Source organism: Excalfactoria chinensis, chromosome 20 (genome assembly GCF_039878825.1).
Source record: "Excalfactoria chinensis isolate bCotChi1 chromosome 20, bCotChi1.hap2, whole genome shotgun sequence".
In the NCBI taxonomy this organism is placed as follows: domain Eukaryota; kingdom Metazoa; phylum Chordata; class Aves; order Galliformes; family Phasianidae; genus Excalfactoria; species Excalfactoria chinensis.
Window position 1 is genome coordinate 1,401,644 of NC_092844.1, and position 18,086 is coordinate 1,419,729.

General features: G+C 45.1%; 1 protein-coding gene across 1 annotated transcript; it reads left to right on the plus strand.

Annotated features, from left to right (window-relative positions):
- The first annotated feature begins 1,643 nt into the window (after nt 1-1,643).
- PLOD1 (procollagen-lysine,2-oxoglutarate 5-dioxygenase 1) lies at nt 1,644-18,061 on the plus strand. Its single transcript, XM_072354225.1, has 19 exons — nt 1,644-1,886; nt 5,786-5,877; nt 6,373-6,509; nt 7,657-7,820; nt 8,313-8,425; nt 9,522-9,585; nt 10,602-10,699; nt 11,016-11,117; nt 11,206-11,337; nt 11,614-11,735; nt 12,372-12,476; nt 12,876-13,001; nt 13,725-13,866; nt 14,390-14,503; nt 14,718-14,783; nt 15,078-15,182; nt 15,569-15,715; nt 16,022-16,147; nt 16,374-18,061. Exons 1-19 carry the CDS (start codon nt 1,805-1,807, stop codon nt 16,527-16,529), a joined length of 2,193 nt encoding a protein of 730 aa, XP_072210326.1. The 5' UTR covers nt 1,644-1,804; the 3' UTR covers nt 16,530-18,061.
- The last annotated feature ends 25 nt before the right edge of the window (nt 18,062-18,086 follow it).

Here is an 18,086-nt window from a genome sequence, read left to right on the forward strand (position 1 = left end):
AAGCTGAGCTCTGCTCTGTCGGGCTGTTGGGAAGTTGCGGCTCTGCTCGGAGCACGTGTTGCACGTACTCACAGGAACATCTGCACTGGCAGCTGCTTCTGTTTAAAAAGACAGGCAACAAATCCAGCCTGAGCACACGGAGCAGTGCGAGCATCCAAAGGGGAAAGAAGGAAAGAAGTGTGCTTTGCTGGCTTGGTGTGGCTGTAGAATGCAAACAAAGCTGTCAGATAGGAACAGATGAAAGGTGGTGGTATTAATGATGCATTCACGGCTCCTAGCCCACAGAACAGCTTTCATTTTAGAATGGAGAGACCGAACAGCCTTACAATGAGAAACTTCATATCCCTACAACTCTACAGCCTGAGTCGCAGCACTTTGAGCTCTGGAGGTGAGAGCTGAACACCTGCTGTGGTTCCCACCTTAAGCTGATGATTTCTCAGGAGCTCTTTCAGGGCTTCCAAAGTACAGCAGAAATGTAAAGTGAAAGTGATTTGGGTTTTTTTTCAGTTAGTGAAGCTGGCAGCGTTGAAAAACGAAGTTTCTTGAAATCACCATCTTAGAACTGGTATTTCATTGGGTTGTTGCCTGCAGTTCATCATTTGAGCTTCAGAACTGCTGTCTTTGCCCAGCAATTAGGAGAGAATATCTGCTTTGGGGAGAGGGAATGGAAATGAGAATGCTTAGAAAGCATTCAAGAGTATTCCCAGTGAGCAAATAAATATAACTGGTTATTCTTTGAGAGGAAAGATGGAGAATTATCAGCTGCAGCGTGTCCCTTTGAACTGAGACAACTGGGAAGCCTTGCCTACCAAATGCTCTTGTGCTCTATGTTTCCAGCTGTGTATCCCATACCTCCAGCCCAGCTGATATGTATTGCATTTCCTTATTTATCACAGCACACACCATCACTTTTTAAGCCTCTGCTGAACCCCGTGGTGCTGGTGGTGCTTTCTCCCTGATATTAAACCTGTGTCCCATGGAGGAGCCTCAGTGTGGCTGAGGAGCCAGGGCATCTTTCAGTGATGGCTTTGATAATAGACCACGACTTGTTTTAACGATGAAATATTCTTGCTTGCACCTGACAGTAAAGGAAGGAAGTGATTTGATGTTTCATCGGTGGAAGAATAGTTATCATTTTATAAGGTAGATTCATTTTGCCTGCTCTCAAAGTTAGGCAAAACAAACTAGGAAATCATTGCGGATTTGATAAGGGCTTCCAGTGCCCCGAACTGTGCTTAATTTCTGCTATGCATTTTGTAACGCTTAATGACTGCGTGAAGCTCAGCCCAGCACAGACTGAAGCCGGCCGGAACATCAGCTCCCGCTCGCCCACGTTGGCTGAACGTGTTTAATTAACGCTTCTGCCTTTGGTTGCCGTACAGCTGAGCAGCGTCCCGCGCACCCCGCCGGGCTCCGCACCGCACGTGAACTCAGCGGTGGCTGCACGACCCGACCCGCCCGCAGCGCAGCACACTCCGCTCTCTCATCTCACAGCCCTCGGCCCCAGCGCTTCCTGCTGCTTCTCCCGGCTCCGGCCCAGCTGCCTCCGCGCCTCCTGCGGGGGCCGGAGCGGGGAGGAGGAGCCGCTCTAATCCCCCCCCCCCCCCCCCCCCAACCTCTTCCTCCGCCCGTCCCCGCCGGGCGGGTCTGGTGCGTGGCAAAGGCTCCGGCAGCCCCGGAGCTTTGTGGAGCCGCCGTCCGCCGGGTCTCTGCGGAGCGAGGCAGCGCCTGAAGCCGTCCCGTAGGCAGTGCCCGCAGTCGGTGTCAGTTCTCCGAGTGAGATCCAGGCGGGGAAGTCGCCTCCATGGTGCCCCCGGCGGTGCTGCTGCCCTGGGTGGTGCTGCCGCTGCTCGGGGTGCAGGGTGGCAGCGGCTCCAAGCAGGAAGGTAAGGGGGGGGGGAGCTGCGGGTCGGAGCGGGCTGCTCGGGGAGTTGGAGGCCGAGCTGGTGGTGGGTCAGCCCTGCTGGTGCTGCCGCTACCGCTTGTAGCTTCCCAGGGCAGCTCAGAGGCATTGGCCGACTCGAGGCCAATGCTCACTGTATTATCTGAGCTCCTGGGTGGCACCCAGAGCTTGCTGCTGTGCCCTGAGTTGGTTGCTGCTGTGGGTGCTCTCTGCACGTGCTTCCTGGGTTCCTCAGTTATCAGACAGACACTGGCTGCTCAGAGTTGTGTGAGGAGAGTCTTGGATAACGTTTTGGGCTGAAAAAGTACCGTGGCTGCATCCCAGCTGGGTCAGCCCTCGTTGCTTTTAAACTTAAAAAAAAAAATTAGGTAACAGAGCGTTTGATCCCGAGGCTGGTCATGAGAACGCGGAGATCTCATCCTGAGATCCACGGTGCTCCTAAAGCATCCTTGTATCTCTGCGTGTATCCCTGGTGCACGCTCTGAGGAGTAATTGGTACAACAGTAGGGAATTAGGGAAGCCATTGAATGTCAGCCAGGCTGACAAAGAGATTCACACGTTGTCACTCTGCCAAGATGTTTGGATAATTATCTCTGTCTTCATTAGAGAAGTGGCAATGAAGAGGAGATTTCATCTCGTTACCTAGAATATTTCCCTTGATATGATTAACATGTACCCATGGAGTGCTGTATCTGTACCAGCACAATGCAAGCAGTGTCACTGCAGCAAGTAGGATAAATGTCAGACAGTTGCTTTCCCTGCACACCTCACATCATCTGGGCTTTCAGCAAGGTCTTGGAACACACTGGTATTAAAATGGGGTGCTGGAAATAGACTGTGAGGTGTGTTGTTTAGGAAGAGAGTGTTGGAATGTCTTGTCTTCTTACCTTGTCTGTGCCTCAACTTCCCCAGAGCAATGTGAGAACACTGATACCTATAAGTTATAAGTTCCTCATAAGTTCTTTTAAATCTCTTCAGAAGCTTCAGGCTTAGTTATTTGTGGTTTTCAGTTGGATTGTTACCTAAAAACTTTGGGAAATGAGCATTTAATTAAATCGTGCACTCGATTTTTCTATTTGACCCCAGTCAAAAGTATTTTCTTGGACACCATCTTTACAGGAAGCTGCACAATGAGCTTTCACGGAGCGTAGCCTGGGGATAAATTCATTCCATGTCCTGAACTGCAGCTGTGCTCTCCCTGTAGAGTCAGGGCAGAAATAAACAACTGTATAGTTTCTCATTGCTGAAGTCGTCGTTGATTTTTGCTAAGCCCACCCCAATCATTTCACAGTGATGTTGGCATCAGACTTTCCTGACTAAGATTTTGTTCCTTTAAGATGATTGGCATCTGTAGTGCTCAAACAACAGAAGTGTTAAATGTCCTTTGTTATCCATTTACAGATGGCAAAGTAGAGGGACAGCAAGACTGATTCCTTGTTGCAGAGTGGTTCCTAGTCCAGCTTCCCTGGTTCCTAGTCCAGCTTCCCTGGTTCCTAGTCCAGCTGCCCTGGTTCCTAGTCCAGCATGTCCTTCATTGAACCACACTGTGTTTGTATTTTGCAGTCGTACCATTATTAAATGTATTTCTAATTGTTGGTGTGGCCTGAAGAGTCTTTGGGTGCAGCTTAACAGAATAGGTGCCGCTTCTGGGTGTCAAAATAACTGCATGTGGAAAGCAGGGAAGCACGAGACTGTTTTTTGGAGGTTTAAAAGTCCCTCCTTGTGATGGTAGAATGAAAAGGGCTCGCTGCTCTGTGTCTGCACCAGTGTTCAGCAAAATCATTAGGAAAGAGAAAAAAGGGTTAAAGGAGTAGGAGTGGAGGCAGCATAGCTCAGCACAGCGCCTCAAACACTGGGCTGAAGGAATGTCTCTTGGGATGGAAAGCTTTTGCTACTGCAGGGATTGCTCACAAGAGAAACTGAACCGAGTGTCTCTTCGAATCCTACCCCCACAGAACAGCAAAGAGAAGGGGGTCTGTAATTAGGAGCTCAGGTGCTGAGGGTAGCATTCTCTGTGCTGGCTCTCCATGCACCAATGGCTTCACATGCTGCACAGCAAAAACTTTTCTGTCTTAGAAATACGACACCGCTTCCTGTGCATCCAGGGGAGCTTTCTGCTCCTGCTTCTGCTCCAGCAAACTTTTGGCATTGGTATTGAACAACATATAAGCAGTTGGTTGCTTTCTTGTGTGGTGGCACAAAAAATACATTATTGGTTTAATTGGAAATACCCGAGTATTTAGGCCAGACTAATTACGTGGCAGTCAGGCTCTTTTCTTCTGTCCCCGTGATATGCTTTTTCCTTTCCTTCCAGGTCTGATGTTTGTCTTGACATTCCTTTTTGACAAGCCCGCATTTGCCCCCCTCCTCATTGGCACTATGAGAGATTTTCTCAGAAACTGCAAGCTCAGAGCTAGCAAAGCTGCCATGGTTTTCTTTTCTTCATGCCATTGTGGAGCTGGAAACGCTGATGGCTTTAACACGTTCCCTGAGGAATGACATATTTTACTCATTTATTTGTACCCTGTGATGGAACAGGGCACAAAGAACTGCAGCGTGCTGCAGGAGCTGAATTAGGAATGCACTTCATACAGCTAAAAATCTGCCTTTAAAGTTGTACTTATGCAGGATTCGTTTTCCTTTGTTTATCACTCCCTTTGTGCATAGATGACTAAAGAGATGCAGTTAGATCTGACCTCATTGCTGACTGTTCTCAGTCTTTCTGTGTTCCGATGCAGGTAAAAGGTTTTAGGAGTTTCTTTGGGACTGTTCTTCATCCCAGTCTGCAGCTTCTGCCTTGGTTTTGACTTTTGCTGACTTTGTCAGGTCTGCCTGGGACCCCTCTTGGCTCCCTTCTCTCTAAGGTCAGTCAGTATCAGTTTGGGTGCACTGGGAGGATTCATCTGGTAGATCCATTGAAAAAGATCATTATTCCAAGAGAAGCCTGCTCAAGCCAAGAGAACAGGACTTCAGGTTTTCCTAGTATTCTCTGATGTTAAAATCAGATGGTCAGGGTTCATATTTAAGCACCATTGCCAGAGCCTATACAAATTCCTGCTTGGGTGACTTCCAAGTGGGCATCTTTCAGTGGTTCTACTTTTTTTTCTTCCACATCGCAATTGTATCTTTATACCATCGCCCCTTTTATACTCAGGATCAAGTTCTGATCTGAGCTGCACAAATACAAAGGCAGAAAAACAGTCTTGCTTGCACTTTGGGGTTGTTGCATCCAATGCTGACATCTCTGGGCACCTTTGCCACGTTCTGTCCTCTACAATAGTTTCTTCCTCCAGTAAAACAATAACTACATCTATGCTTTCTTTTTTTTTTTCCCCTCTTTCTGAGTCTCTGATGAGTTGCTGCCAAGAAAATCCAGGCAGCAAATAAGTAGGATTTGAAGCTGTTTTCTTTCTGGGGCTGAAGCTTTGTGGGCAGTGAGAACACCTATAGCGCTTAGCATTGTACAGGGTAGAGATAATTGGGTGAGGTGTAAGCAAGCTGTTTGCTTCTCAGCAGGATGTGGTAGCTCCACAGCTAGGCTGCCTCCCTTGCCTGTTTTATAATGGAACTGGGCAGCTATCCGTGTTTTACAGAGCAGACATTACCTTTGTCCACCAGCGGCAGTGACAGAGCGTAGGTTGGAACTCCTGGATTCTATTGCTGGATTCACAACCAGCTTAAAGTATGATGCTGGGGAAGTCCAGTGGTTGGATTGTGCTCCTGTTGACTTCCTGTTCAAAGCCGTGAAGTGCCTTTAAGACCAATGATCCCTACCTTAGCTCTGTGTTGTGAGAGTAAAGCATTTTTGTTAAGTATGGATCAGCAAGTTTTGAAAACAATGCAAGCTGATGATGTGTCTCCTTTGCTTTCTCCTACATGCAGAAAACCTGCTGGTTCTGACTGTTGCCACCAAGCAGACCGAGGGATTTCGACGCTTTAGAAGATCGGCCCAGTTCTTCAACTACAAAATCCAGGTGATGGCCGGCAGCCTCAGTTGGTCAAAGCAGGTTTTGAAGTGGGCACTCCAGAGAGTGTGGAGTGGATAAGACTTGGCCACAAAACAAACCAATCTTAAGAGTGGACATATCTACTCAGCTGAAAATTGCTGTCACTGTGGACATTTGTGCAGCAGTCTTTCTTATTCCATCCCCAGTGGTGGCTTGAGATGAGGTCTGTAACTCCTACTCAGTGGAGCTCCATGACACTTTTCTGTTTCAGTTCTGAAGCACAGCAGAGATCAGGATGCTCCCATCCCTGATGCTGAAAGTGCAGTGTCACTGTGCTGCATGTTACTGTGACTGTCCAGTTAGTTCAGAGGCTGACATGTATGCCTAGTCTGTCTGCCCTAGTGTTCTTGGTTTTGTGCTGGGCTTTAACAGGACAAGTGAAGCTATGAATTTGGGTTCTTTCTTGTGATCCTTGCTGAAGAAAATGGCCTGTTGAGTATACCCTGTGTCTGTCATCCTTAGGTGCTTGGGCTGGATGAGGAGTGGAAGGGTGGAGATGACAAGAAGCCAGCAGGAGGTGGGCAAAAGGTCCGTCTCTTGAAATCAGCTTTGAAGCAGCATGCAGATAAGGAAGACTTGATCATCCTTTTCACAGAAAGGTAGTGGGTCAGAAATTATTTGTCATTAAATGAATCAGATGGTTGTTTGGACAGAAGAAATTAACTGTGAAGTAAATTGCTTCTGGAAGGTGTATGCAGACCGGTTTTGTCCCCCTGAATTCTTTGCAGTCACCTGGGAATTGCTCAGAGCTGCATTCGTGGCAGTTGGGAAGGTCTGACCAAAATGGGCTGATTCCAACTCTTGTATAATACAAAATATGATAGTATTCTACCTGCTTTTTTTTTGCCAGGGTGGAATTTGGCTGCTCCTATTTCCAGAGAAAGGGCAATTTCTCTGGATTCCCTTAGTGGAATTTTCTGGTCTGCCAGAGATATGTGGGAAAGGAAAAGAATAGTTTGCAGTCTCAGTGTCCTTTTCTGTGCCCAGCAACAGGCAGGGCTGGGATACTGGCGTCTGTCTCCAGCTCCCATGGTAGGGAGATCATCTCTGCAGCTCTGAGTGTCTACGTGCATTTAGAGGTTGAGAATGATTCATCTCTGGAAGTCAGAATGTTTTTACTCACCAAGAGTGGGTTCATAGTTTGGAAACCCTCTTGCAGAAAACTCAGTGTCTCATTCTGTGAGCATTGCTTGGGAATGAGTGAGTTCTATTGAGTACTGAAGTGAGAGCAGCTGGAGTCCAGCATGCAGTGACTGCTGCCTACTATAGGTCCCTCTTGAAGATTTGCAGAGCTCCATGGAGAATGGCAGGATGCCAAAGGATTTAAAAGGCATAACCTATGGGTTTGTTTAGTGTAGAAAGGAGTGTGGGTATAAAGGAATGGCAGAATAAATCTTAATGAGTGAGGGCACCAGTTGCAAACTGGGGAAGAGAAGAAGAGATCTCTATGTTTTGTGACTTGGAAGTTTTGGTTTTATTATCAGTGAAAACTTTGTAAGTGTGGGTGTAAGTTACCCCAAGATATTGTGGAATCTTCTCCAGTGAAAACTAACATCTTCCCCTGTATGAATGAGACTTCAATTTAATTATCTGTAATTATGACAGAAATATAATGCTGTGAAGCAGAACTAAAAGAAGGGGATTCCTGATAAGTTAGCTGTTTCTAGGAGCTTTTGGTACTGGTGTGTTTTACTAACTCCATCCCTTTCCCTTTCTGTCCCTTTCTTTGCTTGTCTTTTACTCTAGCTATGATGTACTCTTTGCATCGGGCCCCACGGAGCTGCTGAAGAAGTTCAAACAGGCCAAGAGCAAGGTGGTCTTTTCAGCAGAGAACTACATCTACCCTGACAGAAAGTTGGAAGCCAAGTACCCTCCAGTGCGAGATGGAAAACGCTTCCTGGGTTCTGGAGGTAAGAATCAGAACCTTCTTTTGGCCAGAAGTTACTCTTAGCTTTGCCCTTGCATTAGAAAGCTTTCAGGATAAGTATTAGGGAATCAAATGTGGAAAGCACCTGTGTAGAAGATGGTGGGAACTGAAACCAGGACATAATTACCTGTAATAGAATGCCTAACAGTGCTGATGTCTTTTACTTGCAGGAGGGGGCACAGCTATGAATTATATCTGAAGGAAAGGAAGCTGCTCGTTGTTTTTGTTCTGCTGTGAGGTGTTATTCAGGAGAGACAACAGCTATCTGAGCTTTTCTGTTTGGTCCTGGTTTAATTCAGGGGATCCTTGGGAAGGGTGGTCTGTACACGCTTCTGCTGAAAGCTGGCTGCTGCTCTGCTGCATCACAGGGTGGAATGGGACTTGTGTGTGAAAATAGTGAGAGTATGGTATGCAGAAGTCCTCAACTTTTTCTGGCTACCTGGGTTGAAATACCTCCCCGTTTTTGTTCCTGCAGGCTTCATAGGTTATGCTCCAAACCTGAAAAAGCTTGTAGAGGAGTGGAAAGGAAAGGACGATGACAGTGACCAGCTCTTCTACACGAAGATCTTTTTGGATCCAGAAAAAAGAGTATGTGTGGTTAAGCTCTTCCTGTGTGGTATCCATGTTGATTTTAAAAGACGTCACGTTGCCCCAGAATGATTGCTGTGACTTCATTACATGGAAAAAGCTAGTAGGATGGCCAGTTAGCTGTTTTCCTTACAAAAATTGGCATTATAGCAACTACACCTTTGGGAACGCATTGAAAGGAATAGCCCTGTGTTCTGGCTTTAGCTTCTGTCGTCCTTGCTTTGTGTTATGCAGTGCCAGCTGTCACTGAGGGAAGTCACAAATGTGTGGGAATTAAGAAGTGAAACTGTAACAGTGAAGTCAAGAGGAATCTTTAGAAATAGGAAAGTGCTTTCAGATCAGCTGGAGCAGCTGCACTTTTTTACCTCCCCAAATCTGAATGTGATTCATGACATTTTCATGTGAACAGTTGAGCAGTCCCTTTAATATTCTCATCTGCATTTCTGGCCCCGTGCCATACAAAGGCTGAGTAATTCCACTAACTTGGCATTCAAGACAGCGGATGTTAGCACCCTGCTGTCCTTCCCAGTAATCAGCCTTTATAAATGCCTGGAGGGACACCGAGCTCTGTTAAATCAGAGCTGGGTTTTTTAGTCCAACAAAAATCTAGTCACTGTGATTTGTAGCAGGGGGTAAAACAAAGATTGCTTAAGCTGGACTTGCACCCTTATGTTCTGGTTTGACAGTGGTACCTGAGCCCTTACCTGAGGTGACACTGGCCCTGTGTATAGATGGCAAGAAACTGTCTAGACAGCAGATGTTTTTGTCCGCTTGGCATTCCTGCATATTACACATGGATTTTATGTGACCATGCTGCAAGCGTGCTTGCAATGTGCTGCAATGGCACACCCAGATTAGTATTTAAAATGTTTATTTGTATGGTTTTGCTGAGTGTGATGTGTCAAAGTTGTTCTCAAAAATAGTGAATTTTCTCATTTTCAACTGAAATTCAGGATGATCTGAGAATGTAGCTTGGGAAGTATGGGAATGATTATAGAAATGTGATGTATCTTTGTTCAACATAAAGTTTTTCACATGTGAAGAACAGATGACTGCTTGTGCTCTAATTATGTTTATACATCTCATTCTTTTAAAGGAAAATATCAACATCAGTCTAGATCATAGAAGTCGGATCTTCCAAAACCTAAATGGAGCATTAGGTGAGATGGGAGGAAGCTCGTTTCTTCTTGGAATGCAACTGCGTGCTGACACCAGAAATAATTTTGTCTTGTGGCTGAAGGGATTAAATTTCAGAAATTCCTGTCCCTGCAGAACAAGCCCCAGCAAAAATCCTCTGCAGAGTTCTGGAATTAATTTGCAATTCCATTGCGACCAACTGGGTTCTCACTGCGCTTCCCTTTTCACTTGGGGAATGCAGGTCAAGCTGTCCATCTTACACCTCCTTGCCACTTTGATCTCCAAGCATGTCGGATTGCATTAGCCTTAGAGATCGAAAATGGGAGGCACTTTGCTGCAATTAACAACACATAGCACTGCCTAGGGCTTGCTTTGTCTTTCTGCTTCAGAACAATGTCTGGAATGCCATAAAAGGTGAGATGAAGCCAGATACAGCCTTTGAGTGTGCATTTGACCCATAACAGGCTTCTGGTCAGCTGATTGATTTTGCCAGTCCCTGTCAAAGTGATTAACCTGAGATTGCTGCCAGATGTTTGGAGGTTATTATCTTGCACCAGACCATCTTTATTTCTGTCAGGTGAAAAATGACAATGTTATATTTTTTTGCTTCTTTGCTCATGATAAAAGCAAGACTAGAGCTGGGATCTGTGCTTAGCCTGTTTTGCAAAGAATTTTGTGTAATTGCACTGAGGAGTTACCTTGAGCGATAACTGGCAGGAGGGCAGAACTCTGTCTGGGGTGAAAAGGAGAGGCAGCAGGTGCAGAGTGTGCAGAGGTGAGAAGGCTCTGAATCCTCCCTGGTTATCAGTAGCTGTTCCTTACTTTGGAGTTCATCAGTGCCAGTTTTGAAAGACTGTTAAAGTGTGGCTTCCCAGTAGAAGACACGATCATCAGCCCAGTGCGCTACATTCTTTGTCCAGCTTCACAGAATCCAGGTCTATGCTATCATCTTCCAGCAACTGTTGAGTAGAAAAGGGGTATTGTGCTGCTAATTTATAAATGCCTTCTTCTGATAATGTGATGACAATGTCATTTCCAGATGAGTTGGTTCTGAAGTTTGAAAACGCACGAGTGAGAGCAAGAAACTTGTTGTATGACACTCTGCCTGTAATAATTCATGGAAATGGACCCACGAAGGTAAGTGGGTATCCTAAGAAAAAGATTTGGTATGTATTTCTTCCAGAGTAACCCTTTAGACTTGTTTGTATCAGGTCGCTGTCTTCCTGTATAATGACTTTCCCTGTGTACATTTATACTGAAAGACAATAAGTGCCTCAGGTCCATAGCAGCAGGATGGGTCTGGTTCAAAGACTGATGTGCAATTAGGCCCTGAGACTGCCATCCTACAGGTTTGTTAGTCCAAGGAGAAGAGAAATGAAGCTCTGCTGAAGTGTGATCTTTGAAGACCTTCCTCTGTCCTGTAGTGTTTAACAAGCCAAATTCCCTTCTGCAGCTGCAGCTGAACTACTTGGGAAACTACATTCCTCAAATATGGACATTTGAGACTGGCTGTACTGTGTGTGATGAAGGTATGCGCAGCCTCACAGGTATTAAGGTAAGGCTGATGCTCTCAAGCTTTCCAGACAGGTGTTACAACTACAATGGAATCTTATGTGTCTGACATTTCTTCTCACTGAATGTAGGATGAAGCTCTGCCAATTATTCTGATTGGCATTTTCATCGAGCAGCCCACCCCGTTTCTCTCCCAGTTTTTCTTGCGGCTTCGCAATCTCCATTACCCAAAGCAACGAATTCAAGTCTTCATTCACAACCACGTAAGTTGGCCTATGATAGTCTTAGCAAATGCTGGGAAAATGTGTACTTCCTCCCATATTCTAGTCACCTCTGCAACCTTTTGACTACCCTGCCAGGTTTCACAATCCCTGTACTCATCTGCAGTGGTACCCACATAATGGATGCATCCAGCTGTAAAGATGTGGAAATGGGAAGAGCTGTTGCTTGTCTGCTTTGACATTCAGAAGAGCAGGATGTTGAACAGTCTGAGATGAGTTCATCTCACCTTCTTTTCCTTATTTTATCCTCTTCCATAGGAGCAACATCACTCGATGCAAGTGGACTCCTTTGTTAAGGAGCACAGCAAAGAGTATCTTGCTATGAAAGTGATTGGACCGGATGATGAGGTGGAGAATGCTGAGGCACGTAACTTGGGCATGTAAGTGAAGAGACCAGATGTGATGTCTAGCAGCATCTGTCTGTGTCCAAACTAGGGTTTTTTCTGAAGTCATCATTGTCAAGTGGATGTTTTATGTCTTTCAGTTACTCTCTTCTTTCGGTTTTCCTGCTATTAGTTCTCCATGCCCATTATACATTGGGGGAAAAACGTCTCCCCCATTCCTTCAGTTTTAGAAACCAAATTCTCGCTGCTTGCTTGCTCTGTTAGGAGGATAACCCTTCTCATTTTCAACAATCTTTATGCCCAGTCCTACACACAAATAATATGCACCCATATCTCCAAAGAAGAGTAGTGTAGTAGTAAAGATAAGAGCTGGTGATCCAGAGGTGTAAGTTTGAGCTTGGGCCTGGAATCAGGCCAACCATGAATGGGAATCTGCTCAATCTGTGCTGTGGAAACGGTTGCTAAGTTTGATATTCACTGCATTTCAGTGTGTGCTGTTGGCTACTGAAATGAATGTACTTCTATTATTCTGGCTCTCTGGGCTGTTACATTAAACTCACTTCCCTAACACCTAGACAGAGACCCTTAGAGTACAAGTCCTACTGTTCCATCTCTTGTCTTACTCTGTTCTAGGTGGACGTTGTTGTGACTTTTCTTGTTCTCTGGCTACAGGGATTTGTGCAGGAAGGATCCTGACTGTGACTATTATTTTAGCCTGGATGCTGAAGTTGTTCTGAAGAACACAGAGACACTAAGGATTCTTATTGAACAGAACAAGTGAGTTCATTGGTCAGAGCAGTCATTAAGGGCCATCTTTCACAAAGGAATACAGTGAGTTCTTCTGTCACTGAGACATGTAAGGCCAGTAGGTGAGCTGTGCTGGAGATGAAATGTCAGATATGTTCCTTTTGTTTGGTCCTCTTTTGCTGCAGTTACAATGACTGAATTTTAGGCAATGGATGTAAATCATCCCAAGTTTGCCTTTAAACAGTCACTGGAATACATTGGATTCCAAGAATCCATCTGGATGCAGTTAGATATGAGATTGTAAAGGTATTTACTCTTGCTTATGTGGAACTTTATTCCAACATAGTTAATAGCAGCTCAGGATCTTGTGGTTTGTAAATCTTTTCCTTCACTTCCTGTGGTAACATCCCTTTTCCTTTGTGCTCACAGGTCAGTGATTGCCCCCCTGGTGAGTCGTCATGAGAAGCTGTGGTCAAATTTCTGGGGAGCCCTGAGCCCTGATGGGTATTACGCCCGCTCAGAAGATTATGTGGATATTGTCCAAAGGAGGAGGGTGTGAGTATACAGCGACTTTCTTACTGATGCATGCCCTCTAGTACAAAGCTGGTGCATGTTATGATCAAACCAGGGAACCTGGGGCACAGGAGAGGGAAAGAAGTCTGAATCCCTGCATAGAAGCTGCTCAATGTTCTTCCCTGAGCACAGATTCCAGGCAGATTTTGTTATGAACCAAGCAAGATGCTGAGAGCCCTAACTATGCTGAAATCACTTCATTGTACTCGTGTGTTTTCCCACCTGTGAATTACAATTAGTCTGTGAAGTCTCATATGAAGCTGTTTAATCTTTGTTAGAGTGTCTTCATAATACTCTAGGTGATCATTGAATGGAATATTCAGAGTACAATTATTGGTTCATTCATATTCTTGAGGGGCCTTTTTGGGGCAATAAATGCTGGAAATCAGATTCTGCCTTTTTAGCTTGTTCAGTTGTTTTTTTTTAAGTAATTAGAAAATCTCTGAGAAGAGATTCAAGACATTAATTTTGTCCCATGCAGAAACACACAATATCAGTCAATTGCTTTCACAGTGCCCTGGCATTTTTACTCTTTAGAAGCTCTGGGCAATATAAATGATTTTTCCTGAAATGACAACTCCTGTTGGCATGGTTTCTCCCTACCATTCCAAGTTGGCTCATTTCAGCTGCGTTCCGTCCCACTGAGCCCCACAGTTCCTGCCTTACTGCTCTTTCAAATCTTACTCCCCTACCCCTGTGTTTCAGCGGGCTCTGGAATGTTCCCTACATCAGCAGTGTTTACATGGTGAAAGGTAAAGTCCTGCGATCAGAGCTTGACGAGGGAGATCTCTTCCACGGTGGCAAGCTGGATGCTGACATGGCTTTCTGCCACAACGTGCGGAATCGGGTCAGTAAAGGAGAGGGATGCTGGCAGGGGAGAATTGCACACTAGTGTGGAGGTGACAAGATTAAGTGGTTTTAAGTCATTCAGCTCTGTTGGGGTACGAGGCAGAACGGACCAGCATTTACTCAATCCTATGTAGGCTTAGAACAGTGTAGGATTTCTGTCTTGCTATGAAACCACCCAGAGCGAGGGGCTGCTAAAAGCAGGTAACATTTTTGTTCTTGGGCCTAGTCAGGGCTGTTCTAAAAGGGGACAACAAGGTTAAGAAAGAACCAAATCTTACAGCAACTGATCTGCTTTCAACCCTGGCTGGTGGTAGGCACAGAACTACCAACTCTGACTGTAACCTTTCAAAGTTTATCCTACCCAGAATGAAAATTAAACTAACAGTCCACAGGGAAAGAAGATGAACACTTGAGCAGGGCCGTCATCACTGGGAAATTGTTCACTGCTTTAATTTCACAATTGCTCACAAAAAAAATGAGAGATGTGGAAACAAAACTTGATTGTTTCCTCTGTTCTGCAGGGAGTTTTCATGTACTTGACAAATCGGCATCAGTTTGGACACATACTGTCTCTGGAGAATTACCAAACAACTCACCTCCACAATGACCTCTGGCAAATATTCAGCAACCCTGAGGTGAGATAACCTGCCTGCTCTGCAGGCTTGGCAGGCTGTGTGGGGTGTGAAGATTTGATGGCCAGCTTTACCAGTAAGGAAGGTCCAGACTGTGTGTGATTCATAACATCTGGATTTTCAAAGCATGTGGAGTACTGTGGTACCACTGCGTGACTTTTCTTTGCCCTTCTAACCAGGCCCAGAAGTGACTGTTTTCCTTATCTTTTAAATGTAGGACTGGAAAGAAAAGTACATCCATGAAAACTACACAGCAGCTCTGAAGGGGAAGTTGGTAGAAATGGTAAGAAAGCATCAAAATGAGAGAACACTTGTGTTATCACTGTTGTCATTCTCTGGAATACACAATTTAGTGTGACCTTGTAGTCTTTCAAATGCAGAGGAAACATAACCTTGAAAGTATTTTTAGAGCAAAATCATCATTCTAGGAGTCCATCTCCAGCTCTGTAAAGTGGAAGTAGGACACATCAATCAGAAGACAAACTTCTGTCCTTGATGTTCCTTCCCACTTCATCTGACCCTACACACAGTCAGTTTAGTTATATTCCTTTTGCTCTCACCTGTCCACATTCTGCAGCCCTGCCCAGATGTGTACTGGTTCCCCATATTCACTGACGCTGCGTGTGATGAGCTGGTGGAAGAAATGGAGCATTATGGCAAGTGGTCCACAGGTGACAATACGGTAAGAAAAACAGGAGCTGTTTCATTTCTAGGTGACAACCTTGTCCATATATGTTTGGTGACAGCGGTGCCTCCTCTAGGAAGACTTTAGATCCTGCAGCTAAGCCAGGAAACTGGCCTCAATACTGCTCATTTTCCTCTTAATTAACTCCATGGTTTTTCCTGTGCTCTTGAATGTTAATTAACTTTTCTTCAGCCTTATCCTATCCACCAGAACAACAGTGTTCACCCCTTGGATGTTTAGTGATTGCTTGAAATGAGCTTATCATCCTGAAATCCCGATAAATAAACTTCATATGTATTGGTAATTACCAGAAAAAAAGTGCTTTTTGTTTGTGAAGTCCAAGGTGTCCATCCTCATGGGGTTTTTTTGTGGTTCAATTTCAGGACAGCAGAATACAAGGAGGATATGAGAATGTCCCAACGATTGACATCCACATGAACCAAATTGGCTTTGAAAGAGAATGGTATAAGTTTCTTCTGGAGTATATTGCACCCATCACAGAGAAACTGTACCCAGGTTACTATACCAAGGTAGGTAATACCATGGCATCAAAACTCATGGTTAGCTCAGCACCTGCTACAATTGCAGCTGTGTGAAAAGACTACTAGAATCCTCTTGCAATATGCATACTGTTTCTCTGGTATGGAGGACTGATGCTGAGCTGTGACTTAAGTATATGCATCAGAAAATAGTTTTCTAGTTATGTTTTCCTGCATTATTGTGGTTCTTCTTAGCAGTGAGGTGCAATTTTAAAATGACACCCTACCCCACAGCTCAGTAACCACGGGCTGCTACAGCTCTGTAACAGATGCTCTCCTTTTTCTTCTCTCCTGCAGACTCAGTTTGAGCTAGCCTTTGTGGTTCGCTACAAACCCGATGAGCAGCCTTCTCTAATGCCCCATCACGATGCTTCCACCTTTACCATTAACATTGCTCTGAACAGGGTTGGAATAGACTATGAGGTAAGTTTGCCAGCATGTTGGTGATGAAGCACAGCCTTCCTTATTGATACTTGGCTCCTTCACAGTGAAGTCTGCGATTAATGAATGGGTTATTTAAGGGGATTTTTGAGCACATTAGGGCACAACAGATACCCTTCTTGCATTTTCTGAAGAGCCAAAAGAAGGCAGAGACCCTTTCCCTTAGGTGACTTAACCAAGCTGATGTGTCTCTTGGTCTGTATCTCAGGGAGGAGGCTGCCGGTTTTTGCGCTACAACTGTTCGATTCGAGCTCCACGGAAAGGGTGGACTCTCATGCATCCAGGACGCCTCACCCACTACCATGAAGGTCTTCCAACCACCAAAGGAACCCGTTATATCGCAGTGTCTTTTATTGACCCCTAGAGCCATGCTTGACAGGAAAGACCTTTCCCTGGCCCCGCTCACTGCTGACTTTGAGTGGAAACAGGGAATGCTGCGGAGAGTCTCTAAGGCATTGATCAAAGCTATTTGGATATTGGTTTTTTTAATCAATGTTAAGACTCCACTGCTGGAAGATCTCCCTCTCTGATGCTGCGGGTCATATCTAGAAACGTTGCTGTAGAATTTGGAAGGAGATTTTGTGCCTTCATTTTTGATTCTGCTCTTCATCCGCTGTGTCTTGGAAATGCGATTTACTTGAACCTTCACGGCTTGGTTGGCTTTACAGAAATGCTTTCTTGGACTGGAAATACAGCTCTCTGGAGGCAAGTCACGAGCTTTCTCTCTAAGTAGCTGGAATCTCCTTTTTTATATCCACAGCATTTACAGGACTGGACACTTAGAAAATCATTTCTGGATACTATACCAAACATTAACAATCAGGGAGCTGGCTCCAGGAGTCATAACGGTTACATGTCACACCAGATGAAACTCAGTAGTAAGAGCCTGAAGATCATCTGAATCCTTACCTCTTTGCAGTCTTTGGAAACACATCACAGAGTTCAAAGCAGCAGCAATGGCAATGTAGGTGCTTTGTGTTAGTCAATGAAGGCCCACTAATTATACTTTATCTCTGGGATTAGTCTGAAGGCATAGAAAAAAGAAATAGCCTCCCTATCTTCTGTTACCGCAGTGTAGGGAGGGCTGACTACAAGTTGATCAGCCAGGAGGGCTTCACTGCTGAATCAGCTCAGCTCTATCCTCCTTAAGATCTACAAGAGCTCTAATGATGGGTTAACAACCCAGAGGCCCCGCTGATCTTTGGCCTCATTCTCCTTCTTAGTGATCATTTGAGTAGTTCCCTTTTCATCCGGTTTGTTTGAGCCATCGCTGTAAAAGAACTATTTTCTGGTACTTGGAGAAAATCATTATTTGGTATTTCTAATATTTGGGATTGCAAACCAAAGCATCCCCCTGGGGATGAGACCAATAGAAATGGGTGGGTGAGCACTCAGAGGTTGTGGCAAAGCAATGAGGGATAAAAAACTGCCTAGAATAGAGCTGTGGGTGGAGGGAGAGCAGGGAGAAATCGTTGTATTGCTGCTTGTGAGAGACCTGCTCTGCTTTTACACGCTTTTGTGTGTGAGGGCTGGTTTGTTTCACAGACCGTACGTTCACATTGGGATTAGGGTGGACCCACAGGGCTGCTCCCTGTGGGCTCTTTAGGGCCTGCTTCAGTGCTGTGCATCCACCAGGGCAGAAAAACAGTAGAAAATGTTAAAAAACAATCGTGCTAACTGAAACCTAACTCGTGCTGTAACCAAATGAAGAGACTTTCCAGGACCACGGTTGAGAAAACATTGACATGGTGTATGTATTTATTTAGCTTTTTTTTTTTTTTTTTCCTCCCCGCTCCCCCACTTATTTTATTGTGCTTTTCTCACACAGATTCCAACCGGGGAGGCGTGGGGGGGGGGGAGAAGGGGCAATTCGCATTAAACTATTCCCAAACGCTCACTGGTTGTGTTTCTTCCGCGGGGG